Genomic DNA, 15,734 nt, shown 5'->3' with positions numbered 1-15,734 from the left:
TCTTGTTGTTACGAAGACAGTTGGTATCCATTTGCAACCGTCATATGGACATGCACTGCTACGCCGAGACCCCCTGTAACTCTGAAACTTTCTCCTGTACTCTCATGACTGCACTCCCTCCCACAGCTCCACAACCTCAATCAAATCCACATGCACAACATCACCGTAGTGGGTCTGATATCCAGCACTAATCAAACAGCCTGCCGGGAGGAGCTCCGGACATTGTCTGCATATTGATGAGATGACGGAGTGAACTTCAACACAATGTCAAACTCAATATACTTGAGGGCCCGACCTTGTGCCTGAAGACCTCGCACATGGTCAAGAAAGCCAGCAGTGCCTCTCCTTTCTGAAACCCCCACTGTCTGTCTGAACTAAAGACATACCAATACCTTGTCAGGGCTGAGGAGAGCAGGTGACTATGGTGATGTTATCTATCACAACACCTCAGAAACAAATCTTCGCCCTCTTTCTGTCTTGTATAATTGTTTATGTAGATTTATTCTCAGGTGTCCTTATATGACCCATCACTGTCATATGTACCAGTCCTTGAACTGGCTGGCCCCCGAGTCCAGAAGGCATATGCACTGGCTATTATTTATTTTCAAGTGCAATTACTTCAATTTCCCTCCATATCTGAAACAATATTTGATTCCCTTCAGTTCACAATACAACCTTAGGCATACTGGTCAACTTTTCTTTTTTACACCTAGAATCAATAAAGAATCTGGTCGACGTGCATTCAGATACAAAGCCCCTGCTGACTGGAATAATCTCCCTGGTTCAATTAGATCCATATCCTCTTTTCATCTTTTTAAATCATCATTGTTTACCTACCTTCAAACACCCTGCTCCTGTCTGTGATGTAAGGTCCCTTGACATGAAGTGTAACTAATCAAATCAACTACTGTATTTATTTTATTTATTTTTATTTTTACTGGTGTGTTGTATGGGGGGAGTCAGGATCGATAGAGCATTGTAGTGTGTGAGTGTGTGTGTGAATGGGCGTCTGTGTCTCTATATTGTATCATGTGTTTGTTCTTTTTTTGTTTGTTTGTTTGTTGTTTTTGTCTGTTTGTTTGTTCTGCTTACTTTCTTTGTATGTTACAATGTACGATGTATGTTTGTATTTCCGTTGATAACATGGACCCCCTCGAAAATGAGATGGCACATCTCAAGGGGCTATCCTGTAAAATAAAGTCTTAAAGTCTTAAAGGTGGACCCAGATGCAGGAGCACACAGGCACATTACTTACTTGTTCAATCACCAACAGGCAGGAATAACAGAACACCATGACACAAACAATAATAATCCGACAAGGAACTGAAAGACACACAAGACTAAATACAACAGAACTAATCAAAGTAACAAGCAACAGGTGAGGAGACAGGAGGGCAAAGAAACCTGATTGGTGGAGACTCACAAGGAGCAGGGCTGACCAGAGCTCTGTAACAGAGAGGACAGCATTGGTCCAATGTAGTTTAGTGTGCCTCAACAAGCCTTATCATATGTCTCCACCTAGTGGTTAAAGCAGTGAACTACTACTGCATCAGTCACAACCAGGGTCATCACCAAGTCCTGAAGTCTGGAGGTTTTTGGATGTAAGTCCCACTTAACAGCCAGAATAGTATCTTATTTCATTCTCTTTATCAATCTCTAATCCCTAAAGACTCGGATGATGAAGTAATAATCCACTTATTTTGCTTACAGAGGCTCCATACTTTGGAATTCTCACCTTCATGTAGTTAAATTATTTTCATCCCTCAATACTTTTGAGTTAAGACTGAAAGCTTAAACATGTTAAATCAAAGTTACTAATAGTTTCTTTTCCAGTATATTTGTCATTGGACCATTATCTCTTTACATGCTCATACACTCACTCAGTCAAATACAATTATTTTATATTTATACATACCCATGTTTTTATTTCACCTGTTTGGCTGAGGCCGAGAAGTACAAAAAACAGAAATCCTGTGCATTTGTACACGTAGTACTTGTACAGTACAAAAACAAACAGAAATCTTGTGCATGTAGCACTTGTATACAGTAAACCTACGTAAAAATAAAGTACAAAAATATACAAATGAGAAGTGCACAACTCAGCCACAGCATCATTTCTCTGTACTGGGTCAGGCCACAGGACTTCATCCTCAACTGGTTTACACATGTTCCCTCACATCATTAGCCACAAGTGTGATCAGTTTTGAGTTGTTGTGTTCAACCGGTGAAACTTGTGCTTTAGTTGTGTTTGACTTTTGCCACCTGTGCTCAGCATTATGCAACACAGGTGCACAGTGGCGGACTGGGACAGAAAATAGGCCCTGGCATTTTTGACAGAGAGAGGCCACACAGAGAGAGGCCACACATTATATATATATATATATATATATATATATATATATATATATATATATATATATATATATATATATATATATATATAATAAAAGAGAGACTGTGAACCAGTCTCTCTTTTGGCAAAACCATCAGCACTTTTCACCTGTTTAGACACAACTCACCAACACATTTTCATGAACCAAATGCTCAGTTGTCTGAACCCACTGATTGAACATCAGTGGGTTCAGGCAACTGAGCATTTGGTTCAGACAACAGGGTTTAGTGTTTTAGCAACTGAGAAAAACTGTAAGATCTTCTGTAAAAAAAACAAAAAAAAAACAGTTATAGTTCTTTTTATTTCCAAAGAGCACTCTGTATGACTGACTCAACTTATAGTTATAGAGAGAGAGTCACTACGAGCTGAGGTCACTGCATAAATGAACAAAAAGAAACAAACGTGGAGATAAGAGGCAAGGCAGGGCAAAACAGCAGCCCAACGCCAGGCCAGCTTCTGCATGGCCGGCTGTAGCCTGCACAAATAAATAATGTTGCCGTCAGAAGCTAACGGTGACAGCGGCGGCTAACGGGAAGGGGACACATACACACACACACACACTATCTCGGCTCTACACTCCAACCTGGAGAACGAACACACGGCACATACTGTGCCAGGAGACCACAGCTCGGCGGAGCTGCACGCTGGGCCAACACTCGCTGAACAACTGGACAACAGCGGGGGCTATACAAACAGGTCCGCATTAGAGCCAATGACGCAGCTGCACTACTACAGGGGCGTGACAACATCAAGAAACATCAAGAAACTGAGGGACACAGAAGGAAAATACAATATACACACAACAAATAACCACCCGGTTACATTTAGAAATCAGGCATATGTAGGCTACATATTGGCTTTATACCTCCGGATCCGTCCGTACCAACCGTTCTCTCCGTAACCGGCCTACATACCTCCGTCCGGTTTCACCGTTTTTATGGACGTAATGCAATTTATCCTCTAGGGGGCAGTGTGTGTCATAAGTGACAGCGTCCTTGACACGGCAAACGTTGCCATGCAACGACGCTTTCATTACCGGCACCAACATTAAATGTGTGTACCCTCTCACCAACTCACATCTCTTCTCCAAATTCTGCACCATTTTTAAATGTTCAATGTTTACTCTCATCTTCTTCTCCTTCTTCTTTGAATTTCCGGCAACTACTCTCTTCTTCGCCGATTTTCGTAATGGAGTGACTTTTCTCTGCTTCTGACTCAATACTGCCACCCCGGTTACCCCGGTTACCGGTGGTAGTGCTCCATTTCATCTGTTTCACTCCGGATTCGTAAGCTCAGAGGCAACGGATCCACTGACGGATGAAACGACCTCCGGATACGGATGAAAGTGTCCGTATCCGTTTTTACCGTGGGGTATAAATGGGCCTTAAGCCTGGCTAGCTGCAGAGAATAAATCGCCATAGTAACTTGACCAGGATAAATATAACCTGCTTTCGAACAACCGATTTGAGGCTAAATTAAGCCTGGATAACCAGCATATCCCGGCTTAATCCCCTATCTAGGTTTAGAACAACAGGCAGAGACAAGCTGAGAATTAGTGTACACACATTTGAAAAAGTTCTTTACAGTCATAACCTGCCAAATAAAAATGCAGTTAAATTATGGTATTCAACTTTGAATGATAGTATTGGCAATCAATTTGATGTTTGTGCAAAAAAATGGGCCAGAGATCTGCATAAACCAGAGGAAGAGCTGTCCTGGAACGATATATGGAAAAATGCAAGACAACCATTTCGATGTATAAAAAATAAACTAAGACAATTCAAAATACTCAATAGATTATACTACACACCATCAAAATTATTTACAATGGGTTTCCAAGAAGACAGTTAATGTCTAAAATGTGGTAATACTGATGGAACTTTGTTTCATTTACTTTGAAAAAAAAAGAAAAAAAAAAAGAACAACAGGCCCCCAGGCTAAACTTGCCTGGAATTGTCATAGCCGACATATACAACACATATGTATACAAAAAATCAACCAACCAAAACATAGCCAACTATACTATGATACTGTCATGAGTAATATGATCTATACATAATAGTGTATAAATACTAGAGTTGAGCCGGATACTCGGCTGAAACGAGTATCCGGTACGGATAAAGCACTTTTGCCGAGTACGAGTATTAAACGAGTAATACGAGTCAATATCTGTGCTCGGAAAAAAATAAAAAAGATTGAATGAAAATCCTCATTGGATAGCTGACTGTGTCAGCGTTCTGTGATAGGCTACAGCCCCTCCCCTACACACATGCAGGTGAGTTGCTGTGTCCCTCTGATCACTCACACACAGAACAGCTGACAGCTGTCTGTCTCTCTCTGTCTCTCCCTCAGTCACTCAGGTTCGCCGGTCTTTACCCTTAACGTTTAGGGTTTCTTCAGCTTCAGGTTTGTTATTACTTCAGTTACTTACTTATGAACCAGTAGAGTTCTGGTAAACGTGGGTTCGTTCAGACGTGGTGCCGACTCGCGGCTCTAACCAGTTCACGCACTGAGTGTCTGACACTTTTCTTGCTCATTTCATTAAAAATAGTGGTATAAATAATAGGCCTATTACAAATTAAGCTACACACACACTCTCTCTCTCTCCCTCTCTCTCTCCCCCCTCCCCTCTCTCTCTCATGATCAGTGATACAGAATAATGAGTGATACACAGAGAGTAGCTGACTCTGTCTCTCTCTCTCACACACACACACACACACACACACACACACACACACACACACACGGTGTAGAAATAAAATTTTAAAAAATAACAACAACAAAAAATCACACTGATCATTAAAAAAAAAAAATTAAAGTAAAAAAAAAGAAAGTTATGTTGAGTATGAAAACTCTTGTTAATTACATTTTACTTAATAATTGCAACCACATGTGTTGAATTCATTATTGCAAAACTTGTGTAAATGAATATTTTGTTTGCTATCATGATCAAAACCGTTGATCTGAAGCTCAATGCTGATGCTGTCCTGTAAACAGTTTTCTAATCAGCAATAAATATAACAATTTCTGATCAATCCATATCAATTGCATGCTTAAAATAACATACCGGTTAAAGCCTCGCCCATTTCAAGACAACCCGACCCACTTCTGGGTTAAACCCCGCCCACTTCCGGTTTAGGCCCCGCCCACTCCGAGTACAGATACAGATACAGATAATTCATATGGTTAACAGATACAGATACAGATACAGATAATGCTGTACTCGCTCATCCCTAATAAATACATCCGTGGATGTGCTGGGACACATCATCAGTGATGTTTCCTGAGATCATCGGGTGTTTCGGAGACCCTCCCTCAGGTGACCCAGCCAGGGCCTGGCCCACTTCTCTGACCATTTGATCCAAATCCACCTGGAGGCCTTCTCAGCAGCCTCTGAGGTGGACTTGATGGCTCTCCTCTTCACAGCTCCTGTGAAGTGAGACTTCCCTTGACAAAGATGCACAAAAGTCCAATCTATCAAAAATAAAAAAACTATATCATCAATACAGATAAAGAATACACGTTAATGAGGCCCAGTTATCAAAGTCTTTTCTACTAAACTATGTTTCAGAAAGAAATATTTAGTTTGGACTTAACTCAGTTGCAGTTGATCAAATATAATGCATTACTATAGATCAAAGCAGCCAACAGTATATGACACAGTTCAGACAATTCAAAGGTCTGTACAGAGAATCAAAAGGAGGAAACTATAGTGTTACGTTGGCTACTTTCATTTGCTGTTTGTTTTTGTTTTTTTACGTGTTTGACATTTTTGTGACGTGAGTTCAATTTGACGTTGGAAAATATTGATGAGTTTCTTCAACAATCTGGACCAACTAAACTTTCACAGTCAGTAAAAGCTTCCAATCAAAGTTTGGCACAGAGAGCTGGGTGAAGCCATGTCCGTTACCAGCAGCAGGTGAATCAGGCTGCTTCTCCCATGGTGACATGGTCACATCAGACTGGGCTCCAATCAAGAAAAAAAGGCCCAATAGAAACAAGGTAAAGGACAGCGCCCCCCTCAGGCAGGGAGGGAGAACACAACACAGCAATGGAACATTGACAGGTGAAGATCAGAGCAGCTTAATGAGCTTTAAATCCAAAGACACTGATGAAGCTCTGTCAGGTCCAGAGGACACACAGGAACGATGGTGGACTGGACTCTGTGTGTGACAGTGGAGCTGTTCTCAGATCAGTTCAGACTGGGAGTCACCTCCACTTCCTCTGGTTTATCTGACGAAGAAGCTATGGACTCAGCCACCTACAGACACACACACAGAGGAGAGGTGATGAATGAGAGACTCTTGAGTCAGTGATGCAGCAGTGACTTCAGTCCTGCAGGCGGCGGTTGGTGCAGAGAGATGGAGCTCCGGTGGATCTGTGGAAACACAGAGAGAGTGTGAGACACCAAGGCCAAACTACAAAGTGAAACAGATAAGAGGAGGGGAGGGGAGGAGAGGAGGGTTTTGAGAACAGAGAACAGCTCATGTTACAGCTCAAAGTTATCATGTGCCTGGACCACAGCATCTGATTGGCTGTTGAGATTTTCACACAGAAACTATTCTATTGATCATTTCCACTACAGTTGATCCACTGCATCTACTGGAACGTAGTTATTTAGTCAATCTGATATGAATGATAGTTGCAACAGGACATCTCGCTCCTACTTCCTGGTTTTGTCCTAACACCACAACACCTTTACCTGATACTGGAACATTTAGGACTGTTTGGCCAGCCTCCACACTCTGTTGGTTTTGTTTCTTGTCTTGTTGTTTCTTCTTTCACTGAACTTAAGCTATGACGTCCTGTCTATATGTCTATGTCTAAATGTCTTCTTGTTGAGGATCTAAGTAAAACAACTCCAGAAACCAGGGAAACAGCTACAGATTTGACTGACCTCAGAGTCTCCAGTCTACAGTCTGGACTCTTCTGGAGATCACTCAGAATATTTAGGTCTGAATCCTGCAGCTTGTTGTACCCCAGGTCCAGTTCTGTCAGGTGGGAGGGGTTGGACTTCAGAGCTGAGACCAGAGAAGAACAGCCGATCTCTGACAAACAGCAGTCCTCCAATCTGAATAAAGAATAAAAGAAGAACAACATTCATTCACCTCTTCATGTCAAAACTGATTGATCATTGCTGCTGACCTCAGGACAGTCTGTCAATATAGAATCAATATCTGATCAGACATGTTGGACTAAACACTGACTCCAACACTTTGATTCAGGACTGAATTGGATCAAAGTTTAAAGGCCCAGTCCTGATCCAGGACTAAGGTCTGGTCCTGGTCTCAGGAAACTAAAACTACACACATTCAACTGAACACAAGTGTTGACAAACCCCACCCACCCACCCACATCTTATTTGATGGTTTCAAAGCAGTCATTGTCAGTGTGAGAGAAGAACAACTGGAAACATGACAACTATTTTAAATGTCCTTCATTCATCACATCAAAGTCAATGATTCAAGTTCTGAGTGAAGATCAATCAGGTTCAGTTGTGGATCAAAGCTCTAAGATCTACAACAGTAACAGTCAGTGAACTGACCTCAGAGTCTCCAGTCTACAGTCTGGACTCTCCAGAAAACCACTCAGATCCTTCACTCCTGAATCCTGCAGCTTGTTGTGGCTCAGGTCCAGGTGTCTCAGGTGGGAGGGGTTGGACTTCAGAGCTGAGACCAGAGAAGAACAGCTGATCTTTGACAAACTGCAGCTCTTCAATCTGAATAAAGAATAAAAGAAGTGAGTTGAGGGAAAAGTATAGCAGCTGGAGAAAATAAAACTACTACTGTATATTTCACATCACATTCATCTGAGCACAGAAATAAACATGGAGTCTGACCTCAGAGTCTTCAGTCTACAGTCTGGACTCTCCAGAAAACCACTCAGATCCTTCACTCCTGAATCCTGCAGGTTGTTGTCACTCAGGTCCAGGTGTCTCAGGTGGGAGGGGTTGGACTTCAGAGCTGAGCCCAGAGAAGAACAGCTGATCTCTGACAAACTGCAGAACTCCAACCTGAATAAAGAATAAAAGAACAACAACATTCATACACCTCTTCATGTCAAAACTGATTGATTGCTGCTGACTTCAGGACAGTCTGTCAATATAGAATAAATATCTGATCCAACACTTTGATTCGGGACTAAGGTCTTTTTTGGTCCTGCTACTACACACATTCAACTGATCACCCGTTGACAAACCCCACCCACCCACATCTTATTTGATGGCTTCAAAGCAGTCAATCTTTATTTGAGTCAAACGCTCTGGCTTTAAGATCAGATTCAAATCATCTATGTGAACAAAATGAAGACTGGCCTAACACTACAGAGCAGTCTAACGTGTTTGTGACAGCGCCCCCTGAAGGTTGAAGTCATCAAAGTCAATGATTCAAGTTGTATGTGAAGATCAATCAGGTTCAGTTGTGGATCAAAGATCTAAGATCTACAACAGTAACAGTCAGTGAACTGACCTCAGAGTCTCCAGTCTACAGTCTGGACTCTCCAGAAAACCACTCAGATCCTTCACTCCTGAATCCTGCAGGTCGTTGTAGCTCAGATCCAGGAGACTCAGGTGGGAGGGGTTGGACTTGAGAGCTGAGCCCAGAGAAGAACCGCTGATCTCTGACAAACTGCAGTCCTCCAGTCTGAATAAAGAATAAAAGAAGTATAAAAGAAGTGAGTTGAGGACAAAGTTCCTTGTTGACAGCGTTCAGTGTCTCATCATCTGTTCAGAGCTGAAGAAGGTTTAGAAAGAACAAGTTTAGAAAATGAAAGTCAAACAGCTGAGGCAACAGGAAGTGGGTTAAACAGTCCCATCCAGAGAGAGAAAACAGCTCATTAATATTCATGAGAAGCTGCTGCTCCTTCAAAACAGACGTAGTGACTCCGCCTCTTCAACTCTGCCAGCTCCACCTGTAGCTCCATCTATCCACCTTTTTCCGAACGTCAAAAATGTAAGCCAGTTTTGCTCTTCTGGTGGAATTTTATGTTTACGTTTCTGTAGTGTACAGCTGTTCGCCGGGTTAGAGTAATGACGGCATGACGTCAGCGGTCAGCTAATAATAAAAGCACGGAGTTAGCACACAGTCGTTGTTACCGCCTTCTTAAACATAACATTGGCGACAAGGATGGAGCTTCCACTTTCACCTTTACCTCCATTCCTCGCTCTGCCCGGTGAGCCATCGATCCTGTGGTCCCGCTGGTATGAGTCATTCGAGAAGTTTGTGGTGGGCATGGGTCTCGCGACGCTCCCGAAGCTAGGCTAAGAGCTACGCTAATGCACAGTCTGGGCAACAAGGGACAGCGCATCTTCCGGACTACACGGACTATGTCACCTTGCTGGACAGACAGACATTTGCTAATAATTTGCAAATTGCTATATAGTTCCGTTCATTCATCTCCGCATAGCGCTCACTCTCCGTTATTGTCGTCCACACACACAGACAAGCCGCATGCATGACGCGTGGGTCCGTTTTTTTTTTCCAACCCGCCGGTCCCGCATGAAGTATTTTGACCCGCCCCACCGCATCTATTTTCACAACCCATCCCGCCGCAATTAAACGTCAGACAGCGGGCTTTTTTACTTTGAAAGGGCAGACAGAGGCGCTGTGTTGCCGGTAGCTTGTCAGTGTGGAGCTCGTGAGGAGGAGAGTCACAGTGCAGAAGCCGCCGCCGACTTCACTCTCCCCGCTCTGCTCTCTGCTTCAACCCCGCTCTGCTGATGCTCCCAGCCGCCGTCTCACCCGGTTCCCTCACACCTCCGCCGGCTTTCCCGTCAACATCAGCGCACGGGTCCCTGATAACACACTCTGGACTTCATCATCAGTGTTTTTAATGACCCGCCCCCCGCACAGCCTGTGTCCGCGGCATGCACCTCCGAAAAAAAGTGAAAAAAAAAAGATGCAACAGTGTGTGTGTGTTTAATATTCACTCCTCTGTTGCACAGATCCAAAGGCTCTGTATGCAGACATGTTGCTCCACGAAACATTTTTCAAATACACAGTAGAGCGCAGGTTCTAGAGATTATTTCTTTAACATCTTATGGCAGTAAATGAATTAAAGATCACCTTAAAGATCGCCATTTGAAAAAAAAATCACGATCGTCCCCTTCGATCGCTGATAGACGATCCGATCGAAAATCACTCCATCCCTACTTTCATATTCATATTTCATATTCATCTGAGCACAGAAATAAATAAAAAAAGGATTCTGACCTCAGAGTCTTCAGTCTACAGTCTGGACTCTCCAGAAAACCACTCAGATCCTTCACTCCTGAATCCTGCAGGTTGTTGTCACTCAGGTCCAGGTGTCTCAGGTGGGAGGGGTTGGACTTCAGAGCTGAGCCCAGAGAAGAACAGCTGATCTCTGACAAACTGCAGAACTCCAACCTGAATAAAGAATAAAAGAACAACAACATTCATACACCTCTTCATGTCAAAACTGATTGATTGCTGCTGACTTCAGGACAGTCTGTCAATATAGAATAAATATCTGATCCAACACTTTGATTCGGGACTAAGGTCTTTTTTGGTCCTGCTACTACACACATTCAACTGATCACCCGTTGACAAACCCCACCCACCCACATCTTATTTGATGGCTTCAAAGCAGTCAATCTTTATTTGAGTCAAACGCTCTGGCTTTAAGATCAGATTCAAATCATCTATGTGAACAAAATGAAGACTGGCCTAACACTACAGAGCAGTCTAACGTGTTTGTGACAGCGCCCCCTGAAGGTTTAAGTCAAGTGAACACACATTATTGATGAGGACTGAGTGAAATGAGCTGAAAGTGAAAAATCATTCTCAGTGGGAGAGAATAACAACTGGAAACATGAGACAACAACTATTTCAAATGTCCTTCATTCATCACATGAAAGTCAATGACTATGTTTACATGCAGTCAGTATTTGGGTTAAGGTCAATATTCCGGTTTCTGAAACATTCGGAATAACCCATTTACATGCGTGAGCAAACAGGGTTATTCCTGTATACATGGTAATTGTAATCAATTGAGTTATTGATTGCATGTAAACGTAGTCACTGATTCAAGTTGTGTGTGAAGATCAATCAAGTTCAGTTGTGGGATAAAGATCTAAGATCTACAACAGTAACAGTCAGTGAACTGACCTCAGAGTCTCCAGTCTACAGTCTGGACTCTCCAGAAAACCACTCAGATCCTTCACTCCTGAATCCTGCAGCTTGTTGGAGCTCAGGCCCAGTTCTCTCAGGTGGGATGGGTTGGACTTCAGAGCTGAGCCCAGAGAAGAACAGCTGATATCTGACAAACTGCAGCGCTCCAATCTGAATAAAGAATAAAAGATGTAGATCAAATCAGTGATAATGGATCAGATTAGAGATACTTTGTCCTTCTGTTCTTGTGTTCCTCTCGGAACATTGAAGCCTGTAAATCTGTTTGGACAGACACCAAGAATAAAATGGTCAACAGTGAAAATGGACACAATAGGTTCTGTTTTCGAGAATCAGCTAGAAATCAACTGGAACCTTAGAAACTGCATGGTTACACTGTAACCTAGGTTCTAGCTCAGAAAAAAAGAAAAGATCACACAGAGCCAATGTGCTCCTAAGAGCCATGGCACCGGATATCCCGTCATGTCCTACTGCACCATGCCCAGGACCTGCTCAGTGAACGGGGTGTTGGCTGCTACATTCATGCAGTAGAACCTAATAAAGGTGGACGTGGATGGGGTTGACCAAGAGGCCAAGAGACAAATCTCAGACAGGGTAGCAGCCCTCCACAAGGCCCAAGAGGTAGCCAGGCCCCGTGTGGAATGTGCACGCACCTTTGCTGGGGCAGGCTGACCTGCCTCTTTTTACACCTGTTGGATCGCCTCTACCACCCAGTGAGACAGCCTAGACTTCGAGACTGGTCTCCGCTGTCTGTTAGCCCTGTAACAGACAAAGAGCTGGTCTGCAGTCCTGTTGGCACGAGTCCGCTGAATATACAGCGTCAAGGCCCTAACAGGGCACAATAGTGACCCCCCACTTGACCCAGCACCATCATCCTGAGGAGGGTGGAAAGGGCGCAGCTCAAGAAGCTGATTGTTGTGGGGCTCAGACCAGACCTTAGGGTGGAATGCAGGATTTGGGCGCAGCACCTCTCCCGCATCCCCAGGCAAAAAACGTCAGCATTTCTCATGCACTGAAAGGGCATGGAGCTCACCCACCCTTTTTCCTGACAAAATAGCCAACAAGAATGCCGACTTGATGGAAAGCCATTTCAGCTCAACCCTGGTTAGCGCAGGGCCAGTCTGAAAAAGCAAGGGGAACCCAGGCCCCCTTGCGTGTTGATGTACGCTGCTGCTGCTATACTGTCGGTTCACACCAGCACATGGCGGCTCTGCAGCTCTGGCAGGAAGTGCAGAAGACCCAGATGGACAGCCTTCAGCTCCAACACATTTCTGTGCTGCGCTAACCAGGGTCCCTGCTAAAGGCCTCTGATGCCCTCGCCTTCGCGGACAGTCCCCCAGCCTACCAGGGACGTGTCTGATGAAACTACCTGGTGACGCAACACTGGTCCTAAAGCATTCCCCCGTGACAAGTTGGTTGGCTCTTGCCACCAACGGAGAGATGCACGCAGTCTGCGTGTCACCAGCACCCGGGCTTGCAGATCTCTCTGTGGGCAAAGACCAAGACCCAGGAGCCAACGCTGCACTGGGCGCATGTTTAGAAGAGCCATGTACCATGGCTGCCATCAACCCCAAGAGGCGGAGACACAGTCTCCAGGTCACCGTGGCCCTAAGCTGAAACTGGAATAAGCAAGCCCTGAGGGTGTCCTGTCTCGCAGGAGTCAAGGAAAGAGTCCCTGCTCTGGCATCCAACCACATGCCCAGGTGGACTGTGTGGGATGGAGTTTGCTCTTTTTCTTGTTGAGACGCAGGCCTAGGTACTCTAAGTGCTGCAGGAGCCGAGTTACAGCTCTGCTGCACTGCCCCTCGGAGCGAGCACACACCAACCAGTCATTGAGGTAATTGAGGATGCAAATACCCTCCCGACGCAAGGGTCCCAGTACCGCATCCATGCACCTTGTGAATGTGCGTGGGGCAAGTGATATGCCGAATGGGAGGACACAGAACTCGAATGTTCTGCCATTGAAGGCAAACCGGAGATAACACTTTGCTGACGCCGTTTAGCCCTACCACGTCGGCTGGCCTCCAAATGGACCCTTAGGTCACTGGAAGCCGCAGAACCTGACTGCGGTGGTCTTGCTGTGGGGCTGGCGAAATGTGCTGGGTACGGCCCTGCCGGAGTATACCAGACATTTCTTTAGCACATTGGCAAGCTTATTTAGCCTGCTGAAGCATTGCCTAGGCATCTGGTCCAAACATGGCAGATGGGACCACAGGCAACCTGAGTAGACAGGCCCGGTCTTCCCCCCTGGAGCTGTGACTGAGACAGCCAGAGGTGACGCCTCACCATGCAGAGCGAGGCCAAGGCCCTACTGGTCGCCACGGCCTGCTCCTTCATTAGCTTTGCCTGTAGTGATGACACTTGCTGCACTTCAGTTGTTAGGCCAGAGTTGAATTGAATTAAATTGAAAACTTTATTGAACAGTTGGACACATTAGACAAGTGTTCAAAAGGATTAAAACACAATAAAGCCCAAAGGCTTATTTCCATTGTTGTCCCATTTGATGGTAGACATCCAACTGACTGGCCAGCTGGCGTTGATGTGAGGCTAAAATAGCCCCTTGCAGCTTGTTGAGCATGGCATCCATCATCTTAGTATTTCTGCTTGGGCAACTTGGTGTCCCCAAGACTGACTTAGTGGGGGACATCAAGGTCCCCAGGACCTGATCCATGGTCTCTCGACCATGCACACCTGCACCTGATACCGCGGCTCGACTACTGCCGGCAGCGGCAAGCTACAGTATGGCCCCAAAGCTCCAGCGCCTCAACTGGACTGTATTTACTTTTCTTCGCTACCAAGTGTGACAGTTGACGGTTCCTGTCACTATGCCTCCAATTGATCATGTGCCCTGGCTACTTGGCCAAGGGGATGTCCCTTTGGGTGACTGGCAAGCATGGCAGGCATGTGACTCTTACCCGGGAGGTGTGGGTTCAATCCCCGCCCGGGCCCTCTTCACCTTGCAACACAAGTGTGTATCCAAAATATTCAGAATCAGAGCTGGGCTCAGACTCTGAGGCTCAAACCCGTAGCTGCTTTGATCATGTGACAGTTAGCATCCATTCTTAACGTCGTTTGGTGACGGCCCCTCCTCTTGGGCTCAACTGTGCAGCCTCCTGCTCCTGACAGCAGCAGCAAGTGTCAGGAAATACAGTCCGAGTGAAACACTGGAGCAGGGGACGATACCCAACCATCGCCCGCAATGCGAGCATCGACGGTTAAGCTTCGACAAGCAGGGACGGGGGGGGGCGTTGTGGTGAGCTGGGAAGTGGGTGCTGGGAAGTGGGTGCTAGCTGAATGACTATCACTCACTTCTTGCAGCATCCAGGATTCATTCCATATATTCAAAGAATGAATGGCAGGATGATTATGGCTTATGTTTAATGAGGATCCAAATTCAATATCTCAATAAATTTGAATATTACATGAGAACAATTTAAAACAGAAATGTTGGCCTTCTGAAAAGTACTTGATTGGGGCTCCTTTTGTATGAGTTTCACAGTTTCATTTATAAAATGATTCATTCATTCAGATTGACTGAATACACACAACAACACACAGGAACCCTCTATCAACACCTGCTGCTGTGTTCAAGTGTCATCAGATAAACAACTGGATGAATCCTCACCTGAGAGTCTCCAGTCTACAGTGTGGACTCTCCAGTCCACCAGATAGCAGCTTCACTCCTGAGTCCTGAAGGTTCCTGTTGTCACTCAGGTCCAGGTGTCTCAGACTAGAGGACTGGGAGCTGAGGACTGAGGACAGAGCTTCACAGCTTCTCTCTGAGAGGTTACAGCCACTCAGTCTGAAGAGATGATCATTAGAAATTAAAGAAGAAAGAAATTTATTTTCTGTCCTGTTGAAAAGACAGAAGTATTTTATACAATAAATCTATCTCTACACTTACAGAGCTTTGTTGGAGGCTTTGACCACTGGCAGCAGCCTCAGAAGAGCCTCCTCTGAAGCAGAGTATTTCTTCAGGTCAAACACATCCAGTTCTTCTTCTGATGACAGTAAGATGAAGACCAGAGCCGACCATTGAGCAGGAGACAGTTCATCTGTGGAGAGACGTCCTGATCTCAGGGACTGTTGGATCTCCTCCACTAGAGAACGATCATTCAGTTCATTCAGACAGTGGAACAGGTTGATGCTTGTCTCTGCAGAGGGAGTCTCTTCGATCTTCTTCTTGATGTACTGGA

General features: G+C 44.8%; 1 protein-coding gene across 1 annotated transcript; it reads right to left on the bottom strand.

The window, feature by feature from the left end:
• Positions 1-5,832: 5,832 nt before the first annotated feature.
• On the bottom strand, positions 5,833-12,062 carry LOC310998387 (uncharacterized protein; the record flags this gene model as incomplete). Its single annotated transcript, XM_083988411.1, has 5 exons — positions 5,833-6,770; positions 7,290-7,463; positions 7,938-8,111; positions 8,232-8,405; positions 12,010-12,062. 5 exons carry the CDS (start codon positions 12,060-12,062, stop codon positions 6,722-6,724), a joined length of 624 nt encoding a protein of 207 aa, XP_083844537.1. The 3' UTR covers positions 5,833-6,721.
• Between the last annotated feature and the right edge of the window lie 3,672 nt (positions 12,063-15,734).

This window comes from Trachurus trachurus (genome assembly GCF_905171665.1).
Source record: "Trachurus trachurus genome assembly, chromosome: 2".
Classification (NCBI taxonomy): domain Eukaryota; kingdom Metazoa; phylum Chordata; class Actinopteri; order Carangiformes; family Carangidae; genus Trachurus; species Trachurus trachurus.
This window is presented reverse-complemented; position numbering and strand designations above follow the sequence as displayed.